Source organism: Daucus carota, chromosome 8 (genome assembly GCF_001625215.2).
Source record: "Daucus carota subsp. sativus chromosome 8, DH1 v3.0, whole genome shotgun sequence".
Classification (NCBI taxonomy): Eukaryota; Viridiplantae; Streptophyta; class Magnoliopsida; order Apiales; family Apiaceae; genus Daucus; species Daucus carota.
This window is the reverse complement of record NC_030388.2, coordinates 28,569,871-28,587,806: the sequence shown is the minus strand read 5'-3', so window position 1 is coordinate 28,587,806 and position 17,936 is coordinate 28,569,871. Positions and strand designations below refer to the sequence as shown.

The window sequence follows — 17,936 nt, the reverse complement described above, 5'->3', positions numbered from 1 at the left end:
TTTTGGTCTCATTTGAATCACTAAAATCATAAAAAATATCAAATAGATACCTCTAATATCTTAGAGTAATAAGTGACCTAGTTGATAATTAACCATTTGTTATTTGTAGGTTAATCAAGTGGATATGTCTTTAAGAGTTCCTCATATTTAGAATTAGAGTTCCTTATATAAGAGCTGGTAACACCTGAAATTACATCCACTTTTTTTTGGAGTCGAAATTTTCAAATAATCGATAGAGACGGACTTATAATAGCCAGTTCTTGTTTTATCTGTACCCTCTAATTCAAGCAGTACTAGATCTAGGTTAAAAGATTTCATCGTATACTGGGGTTTGGAGTAGTTAGCCTTAATCTAAGCTCCATTAGAATTAGCTTGCCAATAATTAAGGTACTTATTGTAGGCTAAGGAGTGTGTAATGGACACAGGGCAGATGGTACCGGTGATGGAGAGCTTGGAAGATCCATCTTCCAGAGCAACCTCTTCAAACATAGCCGTGTTCCAGAAATCTTGAGGAACATCTAAGTAAATAGTAGGTTTAGCAAAAAGAGTCCCCTTAATGTGTATGACTCAGCTAGGAAATTGACAAATCATTTGTACTTAGTAGATGCTTCAGTATCATTGACAATTGCTATGATGTTTGTTGTTTCAGGTGCCAATCATAAATAATATTAGTCGAAAATAATATTATGAAATATTTAAATCTTAATGACACATTTGTAAATAGACCGCGGTTCCACTGGGGTGATCTATTGTTCGACTAGTTAAGCAAAGCATGCATTTTGATTTCAACTACCTTATTGCTCAATCGCATTCCATATATAAGAAAATAACTTAATGGGTGAAGTTGTGTAGTTACTCATGTTTCGAGCTCAATTCGTAGAACTTGAGTCGATTCTCCTTTAGGCGCAGCGAGTATGCAGTCTTCTTGAATTCAGCCCAAGTGAAAGGTTTGTAAAGAGATGGCTTGTCGGGTGTGATGAACTCCGGTGAAGCAGTGATCTTTGCATCAAGCGGTGGCCCACTGAAATAGCCAAATGACATTCTTGATTCGCTTGGATCATTCACAGCTCTGTGTTTCAGACTCTTGAACCTTCCATTTGTCATAACCTTCAATGTTCACAGACACAATACTATCAGCTTCATATATTGGTATAACTAAACGGGATCTGGTATCCGACAATTGATTGCCGAAGACCTTATAATTAGCCTACTGTTTTTGGACGTCCGATGAACATCCCAATAGTTAAGGTCATAACATTTTTTTTTAACATGTTTAGCGTTTTTTAACTACTAGCTAGCTAGACGGGTAGAATGAGCTCATCTAACAGTTAAAAATCGATGAACGAGTGCCCGTCTAACAGTTATTAAGACTGTTGGATATTCATGCAATGGTCCAAAAATAGTAGACCACCTATTGCCAGAGGCGGATCTAGCACACAAATATTAGGGGGGCACCAAGCAAATTTTCGAAAAACACCTATATACTTTTAAATTTTGTGGGAGCGCATTTATAATTTTGCAAAATTTAGAATGGTGAAAAAATATATTAAAAAAAATAGGGGGACACGTGTCCCCCGTGCCTCTTACTAGATCCGCCCGCTATTGCCGATAATCTCGATAAATTAGTAAAAATTTTGCGGGAATACCTGTAATATGTCACCCACATTGACAAAGCATGCAGCAGGATCAGAAGTAACAGGAATCCACACCCCATCCTCCAGGGAGATCTGGAGGCCGGACACGCCGTTGGATCTCAAGATGGTGAAGAACTGAGGATCAGAATGCTCTCCAAATCCAATGCTGTTGGGGTTGAGTTGATGATCATGAGGTGGATAGTAATTGATCCTGAACATTAGGTCGCTATCAACGGCCCTGATTAGCCTGCTCAACACAGAGGTGTCTGTCATTCCCAATCCTTCAGCCATCATTTCCGCTATATTACAAGCCAGTTTCTTCACTGCTTCCACATAGTCTTCCACTGCTGAGCTGTTGCACAAAATTACACCAGAAAAAACTGAAGATCGTAACCCCTGAAATTACGCCGGGAGTAATATTTTTTTTAACAAATATGACTTACCTTACAAGTTAGTATCTGTTCTAACAGATTCTCCGGATGTGACCGTAATATTTGAACCACTAAAATTTTACTACTAAGATTCTGGTGATATATTAATTTGAGTATCGTAAGAGATCGATACCCAAAATTCTTTCGAAATCACCTGTGGTCATGATATTATTTTGGGATGTTTTAATGGATGAATATTGTTATATATATAATACAGTGATTCATTTTATTAAATAATCAATTAATATCTAGATTAATTTAAGAAATGAACTCGGATGCTATGATATTGTTATTTATTTAAGTTTTAATTAATTTTCTGTCAAAAAAAATTAATTTAGCAGCTGGGAGTATAACGGCCCACAATAGCATCTTAGAAATAATGAAGATCATAATCCCTGAAATTATGCCAGCAGGAGTATTATAATTATTATAATTGACTGTGCAGTGAATATAAAGAATCTTAGACATGAATAGGAACTCAAAACCGCCATGCACATTTATGTCCGTGACGTGGATTATACACATGAGAGAAGCTTTATATAGGTTGTTTATCGAAAAATAGGCTGGTCCTAAAAATTATTTTTTGGGGAAATTTCTTAATTTTCTATGAGGATGATATTTTGATTCGGAGGATTGGATCATTTTCCAAAAACAAAATATCTATTACCTATTTTCATTCGATCATTTTCCGAAAACTGAGTCCAAAATATTCTATTTTGAATATTCTACTTTTTTCCTGCCAGAATATTCTACGGTTTCCAAACCGAACAGATTTGAAAGCTAGAGAAAAAAATTTGAAAGCTTCTTTCCTCCGATAAGATAACAGCAGCATTTAGATACGCACAGAATCAGGAAAAACTTTCTCTTCCTATGAAAAAAGTTGGTAAAACTAAACTTTCTTCCCACGAAAAAAATTGGAAAAACAAACCATAGTTAATTTGAGGTCTTTTTACTGTGTACAGGCATTAACAACTCTCTTATTTTTATTATTTTCTTACAGTTTAATGTGTCGCATTCCCATTCCAATATATACAATTCAGGGATAAAAGCAGAGAATTTTTTGTTGAATGGAAATTTTTGTGCATGGAAAGGTCATTGGTTTGATTTGATAGAAATTCATCATCTAACTAAAAATGCATGGTTGTTACAGTGTACCCACAAATCCATTAATTTTAATAAAACTTCAATTCTAAAGAGATTCAAGCTTCATTAAATTAAAAATCAAAAAAAGTTCGTCAATGCATGCAAGCAATCATACCTGAATTGCATGGGGTCAGTGGCACTCGAAACAAATTGCGAGACCTGGGAGATAGAATCAGGATTAACATTAAGCAACAGATATTCAATCTCTCCGGTATCTCCATTAAGCCCTATGTTCTTGCTCCCATAGCCCCATGGATACTTTGCAGGTCCAGCGGCTTGTTTTTCCAACGCAGATTTTCCGAAAAACTCAGTGCCTTCATCTTCCAATTTCTTAATACAATTCTCAGGAATACCATGATTTATAACCTTGAAAAATCCATACTCTTCACAAGCCTTTGTTATCTGTTTGCAAACCTCTGATCTTTCGGCAGAAAAGTCTATCACCGGAATTTGAAATTCTTGAATTTTTTCAGATTTGCCGATGGCAGGAGTTGCCAGAACCATTTTGATTAGTTTTGCAGTACTATAATTGTGAGACTGTAATGTGGTGTATGGTAGACAGTGCGACGGTGCGAGAGTAATTTGAGCACAAATATTTGCTTATATAGCCAGCTAGCCTTATTGGATTAGGATTTGAAACATTTTTTTTCATTAATTAATTTGAGATCAACTAAAATCTTGAGATATTTAATTGGAATTTTAAATTATGCTACAAAATCTTGGTATTCAATTGTGATTTTAAATTATGCTTTAAAATATGATGGTATTCAATTGGGATTATTTAGAATCCATTAAAATTTGATGGTATTCAAATGCTGATGGTTTTTTTTGGATTTCATAAAATTATGGATTTTGTGGCATTTTTCGGTGTATTTTGAGTTTTTGAAATCCCACCAAAATCAATGGGATTTTGAAGTATTGTGCTTAAATCCTATCAACTCTGCGACATTTTATGAAAAATCCGCACAAAATCAAAATCACATACAATACATTAAAATCCATAAACTAAAAACAATGCATTAAAATCTCAATCGAATACACCCCGTAAGTATATCTGTATTAACAAAAAAATGTTGACTTTAATAATGTATTTTTGTGATTATTTGATTTCATCTTTAAATTATAAAAAAAAAAATTCTTGTCTAAGGGCAATGTTATGTACCCAAAAATATTCTCAAATAATGCCGTCAATCAAAATTCGACACATCACTTGATAAAAAATTTGAGACAATATTTTGTGATACCTAACATTTTTTTATATTAAAAAAAATTTAATTGAACTATTTCTATCTGGTGGTTTTTGGTTAGTAGGTAATTATGAGTATTAATTGAATTCTATAAAAAAAAAAATACTACTATCTCACCATTTTGAGTAAGGAGATAGTTGGGAGTACTTATTAATTATTATTACTATTTGTTTTATAACGGATCTGGTGGTTTTTGGTTAGGAGGTAATTATGAGTATGAATTGAATTTTTAAAAAAAAATACTATCTCACCCTTTTGAGCTAGGAGATAGTTGGGTATACTTATTAATTATTATTACTATTTGTTTTATAACAAAAACCGTCTTATGTCAAGTGTTTATCTATTACTCCATCTCAAAATATCAGTATTTTTTTTATTAAGAAAAATCTCATATTGACAATACAACTTATACATGAAATTTTTATTGTTTCAATATTGATTAACACTGATTTATACAACATTAATTATACTCAAATCAAGAAATCGAGGATGTAGTATAGTAGAAATAGGGTATCAGAAAATTGTGATTAATAGTATCAAAAGAAAGCATAGTTAAATTTTATGTGAAATTGATACTTGAAATGAGTAAACGAGATATAAAATATATTATTTTAAATTTCTTAATATCTTTGAAATTGACTAACACCGATATCTTGAAACGGAGCAAGTAGTAACTAAAAGTTAATTACTTACTATTACTTTGTTCTATGACCGAAAAATCCTGATTTAAATAATTAATTATTAATTATGTAAATATAATGATATAAGTACTATTTCTTGTTTCTCCGGATATGCTAACAATGCTTATTACTAATACACATAAATCTAATATATACTATACTATAATAAGCCAACATTGATATAATTTATAGTCCAAGGTTTTAGTTATATTTTTTGGTTTGGTACTCTCCTTTTGGTATTAAAAGTCTTCAAATGTGGAGTTTATTAGTATTATATTGTTAAACAGTTTCAAATACTAAAAACACTCATAACAATACATTATTATATCATATAATATTTCATTAAAAAAATTATAATAATGTTATAAATAAAATTATAAATATATAATTTTGAATATCTTTTCTTAACAAGAAATTTCATATAACTCTTTTTAATTTTACGTGTTCTATTTCATTATAAACACGAAACATTACATAACTCTTTCTAACTCTAATGTTAAAAGCTATTGTTGTAAAAGAAACAAGATTACAAAATTACGTTGAAATTGGATTGATTAGATTACTGAATCTTTCAAAGGTATTACACGATCGGCTATGTTTGGAAAAGATTTGAATTTTCTAATTTTTTTTATTTTTAAATCTACATGTACTAAATTCGGATTAAGTGTACTAAAATCCTGATACACACACACGGAGATATTTGTTTATTTATTTATTTATTTATTAGGGGTTGTCCATTTTCAAGTAATCGGGAGAAAATATAGTCAGTTTAATAATTTAATTAAAATTCAATCCATTAATACTAAAATACTAATAAAATAATGTTAAAATTTTAATTATAAATACTAAATTACGAATTATATACCCGCCCGTGCGAAGCACAGGTTAAAGGCTAGTTATTTATAATAAATTACTTTTTACTTTGGTCTATAACGAGACACGGGGGAAATTTTGTTCCCAACAGTTTTCTAACCTACGCCTCCTGTTTATATATGTACAAGTCAAAGAAAATCTAAGTATAATATTATTTTATTTTATCGAGGGAAAGATCTATATAAACACTGTTACTCATACCAAGTGGGTGTTTGTTCCCGCCTAAAAGTCCTTCTGGTTCATAAGTTAGAAATATTTATTTGTACCGTTTGTGTAGAAAATAAAGAAACAATCACAAAAAATTAGGAATGCTACTTTTTTTTCAGACTTTTGCTTATTTTCCAAATACTTTAAGCACTTATAAATTATAATTTGTTTCTAACTTTTACACCATTTTTTATTTTAAGCAATAAGTTCTTATATTAAATTCACTTTAAGTGTAAATGTAAACCAGTGAGATGCGTTTTGATATTGCTGTCGTCTGCTTAGTTTGGCTAAAAGTAGGTAAAAACATAGTTCAACAAATATCAATAACAAGAGCCTCTCTCCCAAAAAAATCCTAATTCTCTCTAACTTCTCTCTTGTCGTAGCCGCCTGGGGCTTCCATCGATTTTCACCGGTGGAAAGCCCCGAATCAGTTAACTACTTTGTTTTATTCTTAATTTTTGAATAATACTTCTTCTCGGGAAAGTTAGATCAGAGCCATCGGAGATTTCGTTGTCTCTCTTCCAAGCGGGTGAGTTACAGTTCGATTTTTCTTGTTTTTGTGGTTCTACTCCAGATCTATTCTCGAGGGATTCTTAGATCTAAAATCATCGGGGATTTCGCTGTCTTTCTCCTCTATTTCAAGTGGGTGGATTTTCAGTCGGATTTCTCTTGTTTTTGTGGTTTCATCTAAGGTTGTTTTCTCTCCCTGGTGAGAGCTTTGTTTTTCGCTTCTTAATTGTAAGCGGGGTTTGATTTGGTATGAAAGCTTGTATGGAATCGCAATTCTGGTCGATAGCTCTATCGTGGCGATGAAGAAGGTACCAGTAATTCAACGAGAATGCATGAAGCGGGTACTTGTATTTGTACATACATTTTCTTCAAAATATCTTTTAACTGTCTCATTGCCTGATCTTCATTGTGAGATCAGGCGATTGCAATTTACAGTTTGTTCGACTCGATCATTGGTGTAGATGCCGTATGGCCTTTTATTATTAGATTAACATCTTTGTTTCAAAAAAAAAAACAAATATCAAAAACATATTTTTTTTATTTAAATAAAACGTTTTTAGTGAAAAGTAATTTTTCATACTTTTCAAAAGAACGTAATTTTTATTAACTTCAATAAATTCAATTTTTATATCATCTTCAAATATGCACATATTAAAATATCTCACAATATTTATGTGAGATAAGTTGTAATTGGTTTAATCTATTTTTATATAATATTTTTAATTTTTTTCATTTTTATTTATCATATAACGACAACAAAAATTATATACGTATATATACATTATATATGTTTTTTTTTTAAACATATACATTATATATGCTAAGAAATAATTGTTCTTAAGAGTGTATGATTACTATTTCCTATCCTATTGTGGTCCCGAAAAAGTGGTAAAAAATTATTTGATAAATTAAGAAATACATATTTTTTCAATTTTTATGGAATCTATATTATATTCAACATTCAACCATCACCAAAACTATATTTCCTTTATATTATAATTTAAATATACAGAAATTTACGCACATGCCCCGTCCAATAAACATTAAGAACCATATAGACCCCCGAACGGCAAAAGCACATAATATTTGATTTTTCAATTGAGATGAAGGTAACAATTCCTAAAAGTCAGTAATATTAGCCAATAACGTTGACTTTCTTTTTCAACTTTGACCTCAACATCCTCTTTCCACTCTGATTAGTTAACTTTACTTTTAAAATAACATTACTTCATTTGATTCTTAAAACAGTACATTACCGATTTTATGGTTCATTATCTAACAACTCTGCTGGCATTTGTTTGAAATTTAAACGGATGTTTGACCACAACTGTTATTGTTAGTCTCAATCAAAGCATACTAAATGGTTTTTTTATTTAGCAAGTATACCATATCTTGCTGTTACTTTTTTCGTCTAGAGATAGTGAAATACTTCCTCTGATTCATAATATATGTACACTTTTGAATAAATTACACATATTAAGAAAAAATAACTTTTATAGAAATCTTTCATCTATTATCGTATTTATTTATTGCATTGACCAAGTATAATATGTGGCATATATTTGATCTAGAAAATATAATTTAGTAAGGTGTGGTATAAAACTCATCGTGGAAATACAAATATTGACTACACTCTATTGAAAATTGAAATGGACAAGTAATTTGAAACAATTTTTTTTTCACAATAGTGGACATGTAATATGAAACAGAGGGAGTAGCTTTTGAATTTATTTCGCAACACTTAAATAATGCTATCCATTTAAGGATTTATATTCTTTTATTAGAAATATAACTAATTAACATGTGACTGAGGGAAAAAAGTTGAAGATTTTATAGGTATGTAGAACTTTTTGCTAAAATAATCAATATATATATATAAATCACCGCATTTTATTTATCTTAGAATGCTTACGATAGATGATATTAAAAATATATATAATTAACATCAATATTACTTATTACTAAAGGTATCTGGATAGATATTATATTGATTTAGGAAGTGCTTTGGGGAGGGGCTAGCTTTCTTCGATAAGAAGCGGCTTCTATTTTTCTTGATTCATCTGTGTAAACAGTCACAAATATTTATAAAAAGCTGAGAATAGTAGCTTTTATTTTATTTCAAAATTTTAATTTATTTCCTAAACAGTTTAATCATTTATAAATATTAATTTACCTCTCATCTTTTTAAATTAACCCAAATGATTTCTAAAATATCAAAATATAAAGAATTGTACGCCGGTGTCTTTTTCATTTTTCATAGTAAAGCCGGCCCCAGGCGTATGTATAAACACTAGGTGTGAAATTTTAAGAGAAAGACGTCTGATGGGTAATCTTAGATTTGATTTTGTTGACATCAAGGTTATCGCATTTCAAGGGCAAAAGTTTCTCTACCTAATCACTATAATATTTTTGCTTTTCAACTTTTTACATCGTCAATTTTAATAAAAATCTATATGACTCATAACCGTTCTGAAACAATGACGGGCAAACTAGCTTACAAGGGGGCAATCTTATTAGTTTGCTTTTTAACAAATGAAATAGAAGTATCCGGACGACAACGAAGCCTCGAACAACACTCAGGAAGCATGGAACCCACTTCCAAGTAGTTAATAGATTCACGTTTAATACCAATTGCAAAGTTCTCGAACTCCGCCTATATAAATCGAAGCATCTACATTGAGTTTTATACGACCTTCAACCGGAGCTTTCCAAGGAGTTACAGCATTTTCAACCGGAACAATACATTTTATTTAAAACAATTTGAAATAACAATAACATACTATATTTATAATATAGTCAATCAATATAGTCAGTACCGTCGAAACAAAATGTGTTAGAAGTCCATCAAATATTACATAATTTTGAATTTTTTTAATATTACATCTAATGGTTCACATTAATACGTGTTAAATATTTTAATGGAGGCGATGAGAAGAGATAAATAAAAACACTGTTCAAAAACCTTAATTTACTGAAAATTTTAACATATGTGAGTTGAAAATTTTTACCAATGTGATTAAAAGATTGAAATTGATGTTGAAAGAAATTTCTTTGTGCATAAATAGTAGATCATCTGTTAAATATGGGCTTGTCAGCAGAACTTTACGCGGCAGGCCCGTCTATTTAAAATTTGTTTTATGGGCCATCTAAAAGTATAAAGATTGTCCAATCGATTTAAGCAATTAGTCTTGTTGGTCACTTGGTCCCCTAAATTTGTATGGACCAAATTGATATTTGGAGGATAAGGTTAGAAAAGATAAGGTGAAAGCCTCGTTCTTATTGGTTCTTCACTGTATTGTATTTGTACTTCTGTGTTTGTAGACCCTTTACTTTTTCCCGCGATAAAACATGAGATATGTGCCGTTGAAACAACACAGTTGTTACAATCAGACAATAAATCGTTAAAGCTTCCAAAAAAGAAAGTACCTCGTATTTTTTACTCCGCCTCGGGCTGTCTAAATTTTATGATCTATTTTGAAATATAGTTTGTTTTAATTTTTTTACAAATAAAGTTCATTTTGTTAATTGTATAGTTAAAATATTGAAATTATTTAATATTTTAAATTACATAAATTATGGCCTGTTTGGAAGTTAACTGTTAGCGGCAGCTGATTGAAATTAGTTGTTTTGGAAGAAAGTGTTTGGTAAATAGATTATTGAATTAGCTGTTTGTACTTTACGCACACGCATCGCCAATCATCTAATTGAAAAAATTCTTCCCGGTAACTTTTTCAAAATTAGCTTTTTGGATCTAAAAAACTGTTTCAATAAGCTAACTACCAAACACAAACATTAGCTTTATCATTTGGTCAAACATCTAATTTGATCCAAAAAACTAATTTCATCTCAAAAAGCTAACTTCCAAACATCCCCTATATTAATATTTAAATATTAATTATATGTAAATGACTCATTAATTTTTAAAACTAATTAACTGTCAGATAAAACACCGTACCACCTACGATCGACTTCTCCGTTGCACTAGAATGAACAAAATCCAAGCTTTATATCTAAGTGGACCCATTCGATAACTCAACACACACGTTTATAATTTAAAATTTAATTTTCATTCCAAAACATAAACATCACTATTATTATTTAATCTGTGTTTGTGTGTGTCAACCAACGGTCCGTGTTACAATGGCGATAGCAGCTTTGTTCGTCTCGGCGACGAAGCTCGCCGGAATTCTCGTCACCGTCAGTGTCGCCGCCAACGTTTTCTCATTTGACCGTTACCGGAAAAAGAATCTCAACAAAATCATTTCTCCGATCGATGAAACCGCCGATATTCTCGCCGTCTTTAATGTCAATCCAGCTGAAGGTACTAACTCACACTCACTGTGTTATAAACCCTAATTTTACATATTTTTTAGTAAAGTTAATTTCGAGAAATTATTATTTTTCTCGAACGACGAGAAGTTTCCCTAGGCTAAGGCTTGCAGATAGTTTGTTAGTGTTTGCAAGTATGTTTGATTGTTTGTATGTATAGGTGTGTTTTATGTTGAAATTGAGATAAGAATTGTGTGGATATTGTTAAAAGCTGAGGTAATTATGTGTGTAGGTTATTTAAATAATGTAAGTTTGAGTTATGGATGATGCTTGTTTGTTTTTTGTTTCTGCTACATGCATATCGCTGCGTCGTATTTATTGGTTAATTAGGAGTTTGTAGGGAGTTTTGCGTAGTGTGTATGGTGGATGCTCGTGTATTTTATTAATTCTGTGGTTGATGTGAGCTATTTTGTCAGCCGCCGCCTCGTGTAAATAAAAATGTTTTCTAGCTCAGGAAGCCGTCAGTTGGTCACTAGGTGGTATATTTAGCGTGGATTATAAGTCAGCACATTTACATGTTTTTCAAGAGATTAGGTTTCTAATGTGTGTGATCAGTGATTAGTGCCTCGATGAAGTTATATTGTAATTTCACTGAAGTGAATGCAACAGAACCCTACCTTGACAAGTTTTAATTATTAACTTAATTGTTTGTATTTCCTTGTCAAATGACTGATTTTTCCCAAGATTAGAGAAAAAAACAATTGATAAGCTACTTTAGGCTTGATGTATATTTACAGTTTTCAGTTTTGCTTTTCCAAGGGCTTCTGTCAACTGCGGAGGGCGCCTTCAGTTGGAATTTATGTGTCCAGTATGTGCATAATATGGGGTGCTGCTTTCTTCCAAGAGTTTCTTTTGTCTTTAAATTATTTTTGGTGGAGGCAATCCATGTTCCCCTCTGTTTTATGTGTCAGCCTACTCGATAATTATCCCTGAAACTTAACCTTCAAACCGGTGCTCTCAGTAGAGTTGGCGTACATTGTCTACTCACATAATCATGAGAATGGAATTAGCTGTAGCCATTTGCGGAATATGTATTTGTCATGGTTTTGGATGCTTATATGTACATTTTGTTTCCTTGTTTGCAGGAGAAGATGAATTTTTTTTTGGACTGGCAACGGCACCAGCACATGTTGAAGATGAACTAGATGATGCTTGGCTCCAGTTTGCAGAAAAAGACCCTAGCAACAAAGAGCCCATCGTGCAACCGGCAGATGCTATAATGGGTTCTGCTGCTGGTGATGGTGGATCCCAGCAAGCTCCATTACCCGCAACAGATGTTAAGAATACTTTAAAGAGAAGGAAGCCCCGTAAGATATCTATGGAAGCTAAAATCAGAGGATTTGGTAAATACATGAAAGAGGAAGGACCACCCCCAGTCTCTGAAGAATCTCATCATAACGTAGCTGCCTGGCACAATGTTCCACATCCGTAAGTCAGATATTTGATTTATAGGACCTTATTATAAAGTAACCTGTTCTGTTACGTATATATTTAATTGCCTCGGATATTCCAGTTTCAAAACAGTACAATTTCAGTTAACCTTTTTTACTATTTCACTGGATCTTGCCCTTGCACAAAATGTGTCCTGCTTAAATTGCACAGTCAAAAAATCTAAGTTCTTTTGATGCTTCTACAATTAAGGACAAAAAAATCTTGTTTTATAGGGAGGAGAGGTTGAGGTTTTGGTCTGATCCGGACACAGAGTTGAAACTGGCTAAAGAGACCGGAATCCGTGTCTTTCGAATGGGGATTGATTGGACAAGGATCATGCCAACGGAGCCAGTTAATGGGCTCAAGGAAACCGTAAGCCTGATAATGAGCATATTGTACACACACCTGCAGATGTGTGCACACAAGATCTGCCTATTGTATAACTGAGAATACTATTTCAATAAGTTGTTTTCGTTAACTACTGTCTATGTATGCTCATCCTTAAGTGTCTACCTATACTGTCTGTGTATTCTGTCCTCAAATGTGCTTGTTCTTGTTGCCGTGCACCATTTTACCATTTATCGAAGTGAATTGGTAGCAAAAATATGCCATACTTATGCCATAATGTTTGTAGAGATTTACTATGAATTACTACCTGTTTAGCTTTTAGTTGCAATAAATTTATATGCTTCATTTCTTTCTTAGGTAAACTATGCAGCTTTGGAAAGATATAAGTGGATCATCAATAGAGTTCGTTCTTATGGTATGAAAGTGATGCTGACTCTGTTCCATCATTCTTTGCCACCATGGGCTGGTGAGTATGGAGGATGGAGATCGGAGAAAACTGTCGATTATTTCATGGACTTCACCAAGTAAGCCTTTCTCTGGATGACAAAGCTGAAATTATCACTGTTTAGTAAATTTATGACTTCCATGTTATAAAGCTTATCAACTCTAACCTTTGTTAACAGAAAATAGAAGTGCTATTGCATTATTTAAATAAGTTTCTTCATATGAATGTGTATTGTATGCCCACTTAAGGTCCAGTAAGCATTTTTTTTTCTGTTCAACAATACTATGACTACCAAAGCAAATAATGAAATTTGCTGGTCCAGCTGTTGTTTTTAAAACAACTTCACTTATTTACAGAAAATAGAAGTGCTTCTTCATTATTTAATATATATATATATATATATATATAGGGGAGGGTTCTGGTACAAACTTACAAACTTACAAACTTTTTTTGTTCAACACATATATAACTTGAGTTCAACATTTTTTTAACATATTTTGTTGAACATCGATTAAAATAGTGGTGGAGAAGTACGTAAACCAATTTTGAAATGTAAGAACTAAGGTAAACATGTTTTATAACTAATATTTATGTTTCTAGACCCTACCCAAACCCTAGAGGTATAGTTTAAACATCTTTTTAGATATATTCAACACAATGATAATTAGTGTTCAACACCCGATGTTGAATCCGAGTTATAAATGTGTTGAAAACGCGATTTATTTATGCGTTATTTTTAAAAATTGTGATGTTTTTTGAAGAATTTTCAACATGGATACTTTATATAACTAAGGATTAACACGATGGGAGAATAAAAAAAGTTTGTAAGTTTGTAACTTAAAAAAGTTTTTATTTGATCCTATCCCTATATATATATATATATATATATTAATTAATATTATGGTATACAGTATACCTAGTAAAGTCAAGTAAGAATAATTCTCTTTCTGTTTAACAATATACTGGGACTACCGAGAGCAAATAATGTGATTTGCTAGTCCAGCTGTTGTTCGTAAAAAATAGATCAAGTTCTATACTTAATATAACATGGCATATCGGCATGTAAAGTGGCAAGTTGCTGAAAGGCAACTACCTTATCTAGTAAGCACAGAAAAGCCTAATAAAGTAAAATGTAGAATACTGCAGATAGTACTCGTTGTACTTATCACATTATTTCATGACTCATTGATATGCTTTCTTTCACATTGCAGACTTGTTGTTGACTCTGTATCAGATATGGTAGACTATTGGATAACATTTAATGAGCCTCATGTCTTCTGTATGCTCACTTATTGTGCTGGTTCTTGGCCCGGTGGCAACCCTGACATGCTGGAGGTTGCTACTTCTGCTTTACCTACTGGAATATTCAACCAAACCATATTAAGCATCACTACCGCTCACTTGAAGGCCTATGACTACATTCATCAACAAAGGTTTGATAACAGACCAAGTAAATTATTACATTCTGTTGGGCAGTCAAAAGTTGCCTGTTTGCTGTTGTAAAATTTACCTTAATCAAACAACTTGGAGCTGATAGATATTTTCTCTATATCTGGAATTGTTCCTGAACAGAATGGGTCTGATTCTGGTTTCCTTTTCTTATTAATGATTCTACTTAAATGGTTTTCTTGAATCTTAATATTCTGTATCTTGGTAGCATTAAATCTGGCGACTTATCAGGTTAGCTAGGACTTGTCATCAGTGTGTTCATGCACATTGCCATAGTATAAATTACTCTAGGCATCCATTTCTGTAATATCATTGTTTTGACATATTTAAGTCCTCTTTCAATTTCAGCAATGGGTCATCGACATCAAAAGTTGGAGTGGCACATCATGTGTCATTCATGCGTCCATATGGGGTCTTTGATGTAGCTTCTGTATCAGTTGCTAATTCCTTAACTCTCTTTCCATTTATGGATAGTGTCTCCAACAAGATGGATTATATAGGGTTAAATTACTACGGACAGGTAAATTTAATTTCCTAACAATGTGCTTAAAATATGAGAAACACATAATAAGTCTCTGTGGACTTCCCTGCCAAGCACTACATCCTAACCCAATAGACTTTCTTGTTTGCACTAGGAAGTGATTGCTGGGGCTGGACTGAAGCTGGTAGAGACTGATGAATATAGTGAATCTGGACGTGGGGTATATCCTGATGGTTTATTCCGTATGCTGATGCACTTCCATGAAAGATACAAGCACTTAAATCTACCATTCATCATTACTGAAAATGGTGTTGCCGATGAGACAGATTTGATCAGACGACCATACATGTTGGAACATTTACTTGCACTTTATGCAGCCATGTTGAAGGTTTGGAATTTGATCTTTGCTTGTCTTATTTTTTCATTTTAGGTGTTTTCTTATAATTTATTAAGTTGTAGTGCTAATTGCCAATGCTAACTTTGCAGGGTGTCCGTGTGCTTGGGTATCTGTTTTGGACTATTTCAGATAACTGGGAGTGGGCTGATGGTTATGGTCCTAAATTTGGACTTGTTGCAGTTGATCGTCTCAATGATCTTGCACGAATTCCACGCCCATCGTATCATTTGTTTACAAAAGTAAGACCCCTCTATCTGTTTAATTTGAATTCAAATGTTCTTTCTCCCTTCTTTTGTTCTTATCACTCAGTTTTGGATGACATCCTGGATCCAAGGTAGCAACTTCGGGTATAGTCACTCGTGAAGAGAGGAAGCAAGCATGGAATGAACTTCAAAGAGCTGCTAGAGAGAAAAAAACGAGACCCTTTTACCGCATAGTTAACAAAAAGGGTTTAATGTATGCAGGTAGGTCATATTTATTTGTATTCCTTTGGTTCCTGAATACATCCTCACATTCAAATCTCCAAATTAAAATTTTGCTCCATTTTCTTACACAAGGAACCTGTGTTTTCAGTATGGCCACTTTATGGCAGAACTGCTTGACGCACATTTATATTAAGCAAATTAAAGGTTTTAAGTGTATAGTAGAGTGTTGAAGTACTTTGTCTACTATTGGTTAATAAAGTTTGGATTACTGTGCCTGGTGTAACCCTCCATACCTATGTTAACCGGCCCGCATGTCGGTGTAGGGCACGGATGTGGATTTAAGTATCGGACCCTTGGTTTCAAAAGAAATTAGGATTATTGGATGTAAATCCGAAATCGGACAGGGGCGCGTGAACTTGTCATATAAGCTCAACATAGTAAATTTTATTATGTTCTTGGTTCATATCATACACACTTTAATATTTGTCATACTCATAGCATAAATTCAAATGATACAATAGGTAAGTCATCCATGGACGTTCCTCTTTACAAACATGTTATAATGCCTTTTATATTAATTCAAACTTATATTGTTGGATGTAAATTGTAAGATGAAATGTCAGGTTTCAACATGAAAGATCCAATTCAGATCCCATACCCAGACACACATGTCATGTCTGGTGGACATGGCTATAAGGGCAAAAATGGAGAGTCCCAGTAACAGAGCTCCGTAGAGCTAAGTTCCTAAACTAAAAACAATTAGCTAGATTTAGGAAAAGCATAAAGCCTGAAAAAATTATTTAAATCTTATCTTCCATTCTTAAAGTATTTCCTATTATTAGGAATAAATTGGCTTTGCAAGACTTTCTGAAGCCAATATTTAATCACAATACAAGGGAAGTCTGTGAAAAACGTGTAGTCATGAACTTCTGCAGTTTCTGTTCTTCTGAAGATATATGTATGGACTAGATATAATTGTGTGCCCTTGTTTTAACAGGAGGCCTTGATGAACCCTCAATGAGAGCTTATGTTGAACGAGATTGGAAGTTTGGACATTATGAAATGGAAGGTCCACAGGATAGTCTGAGCCGCTTTGTCAGATGGAGTCTCCGACCTTTCTCCATCAGAAGAAAATCGAAAGCATACCAGGATGATGATGAACTGATTCCTCAACCCCTTTAAAGTAAGTCATTACTTATATCTGCATTGTCTCGGAGGTGCTCCGTCTATGTTTCCACTAAAAAGCTACTATAGCCAGCTTATCTTGCTTTCCTGAATTGTTATTGAGTAGACCCTGAACTTGATATTGTGAGCATGGCAGTATGTGCCAATAGATTTACCGGTTGATATGTTTTAATGAATTAGAGCTGGTCGTCTTACCCTGTAGCATGCTTTAACATCTTGTGGCAAGTATCAAGGTGATTTTGTTTTCCCTTGGCACGCTTTACAGATCTCCCAACTGCGCCATTTTTTGATGTTGTACATAAAGTTGGTCAAGCAACTCATGTTGCATCATCAATAAGACTATAACCTTATATTATTTGTGAATTGTTTGCAAATATTGCCCACAGGTTTCTCGAGAGACAGTGGGGAGAACTCAAGGTTAGAACATAAATGTGAATTTGCGGCAAGTTGTGCATCTGTTTTTGGATTGCATGATGAAAAGATCCCACCCCCATGTATTTGGTCAGAAGTGACATTGTTGCAGCAGCCTTAAAATCACAAGCAAGCGGGTTTCATTTGGCGATCTTATATTCTTTAATGTTTATCGCTGACTTGTGTAACTGTAAAATACTGTTAGAAAACAGAGATGTTCTTCATCTTATATATGTCTGTCTTATGTAATATTGCACTGTTAATATGGTCTAATGCCAATAGTCCAACTTCTGGACCATCTATTTGCGAA

The 17,936-nt window shown here is 33.0% G+C and overlaps 2 protein-coding genes across 4 annotated transcripts; one reads left to right on the top strand and one right to left on the bottom strand.

Moving 5' to 3' along the window:
* Positions 1–664: 664 nt before the first annotated feature.
* Positions 665–3,766, bottom strand: LOC108198953 (gibberellin 2-beta-dioxygenase 2). Its single transcript, XM_017366727.2, has 3 exons — positions 3,324–3,766; positions 1,647–1,986; positions 665–1,107 (listed from the first exon to the last, which is right to left on the bottom strand). Exons 1-3 carry the CDS (start codon positions 3,710–3,712, stop codon positions 853–855), a joined length of 984 nt encoding a protein of 327 aa, XP_017222216.1. The 5' UTR covers positions 3,713–3,766; the 3' UTR covers positions 665–852.
* Positions 3,767–10,700: 6,934 nt separating this feature from the next.
* On the top strand, positions 10,701–17,936 carry LOC108199675 (beta-glucosidase-like SFR2, chloroplastic). Of its 3 annotated transcripts, XR_001802476.2 has the most exons (12): positions 10,788–11,046; positions 12,140–12,482; positions 12,719–12,857; positions 13,191–13,357; positions 14,490–14,711; positions 15,076–15,247; positions 15,363–15,596; positions 15,695–15,844; positions 15,940–16,069; positions 17,028–17,213; positions 17,396–17,448; positions 17,602–17,936. XR_001802476.2 is itself a non-coding variant. In XM_017367603.2 (11 exons), the coding sequence occupies exons 1-10, from the start codon at positions 10,866–10,868 to the stop codon at positions 17,210–17,212; spliced, it is 1,923 nt and encodes a 640-aa protein (XP_017223092.1). In that variant the 5' UTR covers positions 10,701–10,865; the 3' UTR covers position 17,213; positions 17,602–17,936. The 3 variants fall into 3 exon arrangements, 2 of the variants coding, with proteins under 2 accessions (XP_017223092.1, XP_017223094.1); XM_017367603.2 differs by lacking the exon at positions 17,396–17,448 and having other exon boundaries at positions 10,701–11,046; XM_017367605.2 differs by lacking the exons at positions 17,028–17,213; positions 17,396–17,448; positions 17,602–17,936 and adding an exon at positions 16,654–16,815 and having other exon boundaries at positions 10,786–11,046.

What these genes read in the sequence shown, in the direction of transcription:
- LOC108198953 (XM_017366727.2), bottom strand. Translation starts at nt 3,712, where the DNA reads ATGGTTCTGGCAACTCCTGCCATCGGCAAATCTGAAAAAATTCAAGAA. An exon ending in ACTGACCCCATGCAATTCAG is followed by an intron (nt 1,987 to 3,323) that starts GTATGATTGCTT and finishes TTTGTGCAACAG; the next exon opens with CTCAGCAGTGGAAGACTATG. An exon ending in ATGTGGGTGACATATTACAG is followed by an intron (nt 1,108 to 1,646) that starts GTATTCCCGCAA and finishes TGAACATTGAAG; the next exon opens with GTTATGACAAATGGAAGGTT.
- LOC108199675 (XM_017367603.2), top strand. Translation starts at nt 10,866, where the DNA reads ATGGCGATAGCAGCTTTGTTCGTCTCGGCGACGAAGCTCGCCGGAATT. An exon ending in TAATGTCAATCCAGCTGAAG is followed by an intron (nt 11,047 to 12,139) that starts GTACTAACTCAC and finishes CCTTGTTTGCAG; the next exon opens with GAGAAGATGAATTTTTTTTT. An exon ending in GGTTAAATTACTACGGACAG is followed by an intron (nt 15,248 to 15,362) that starts GTAAATTTAATT and finishes TGTTTGCACTAG; the next exon opens with GAAGTGATTGCTGGGGCTGG.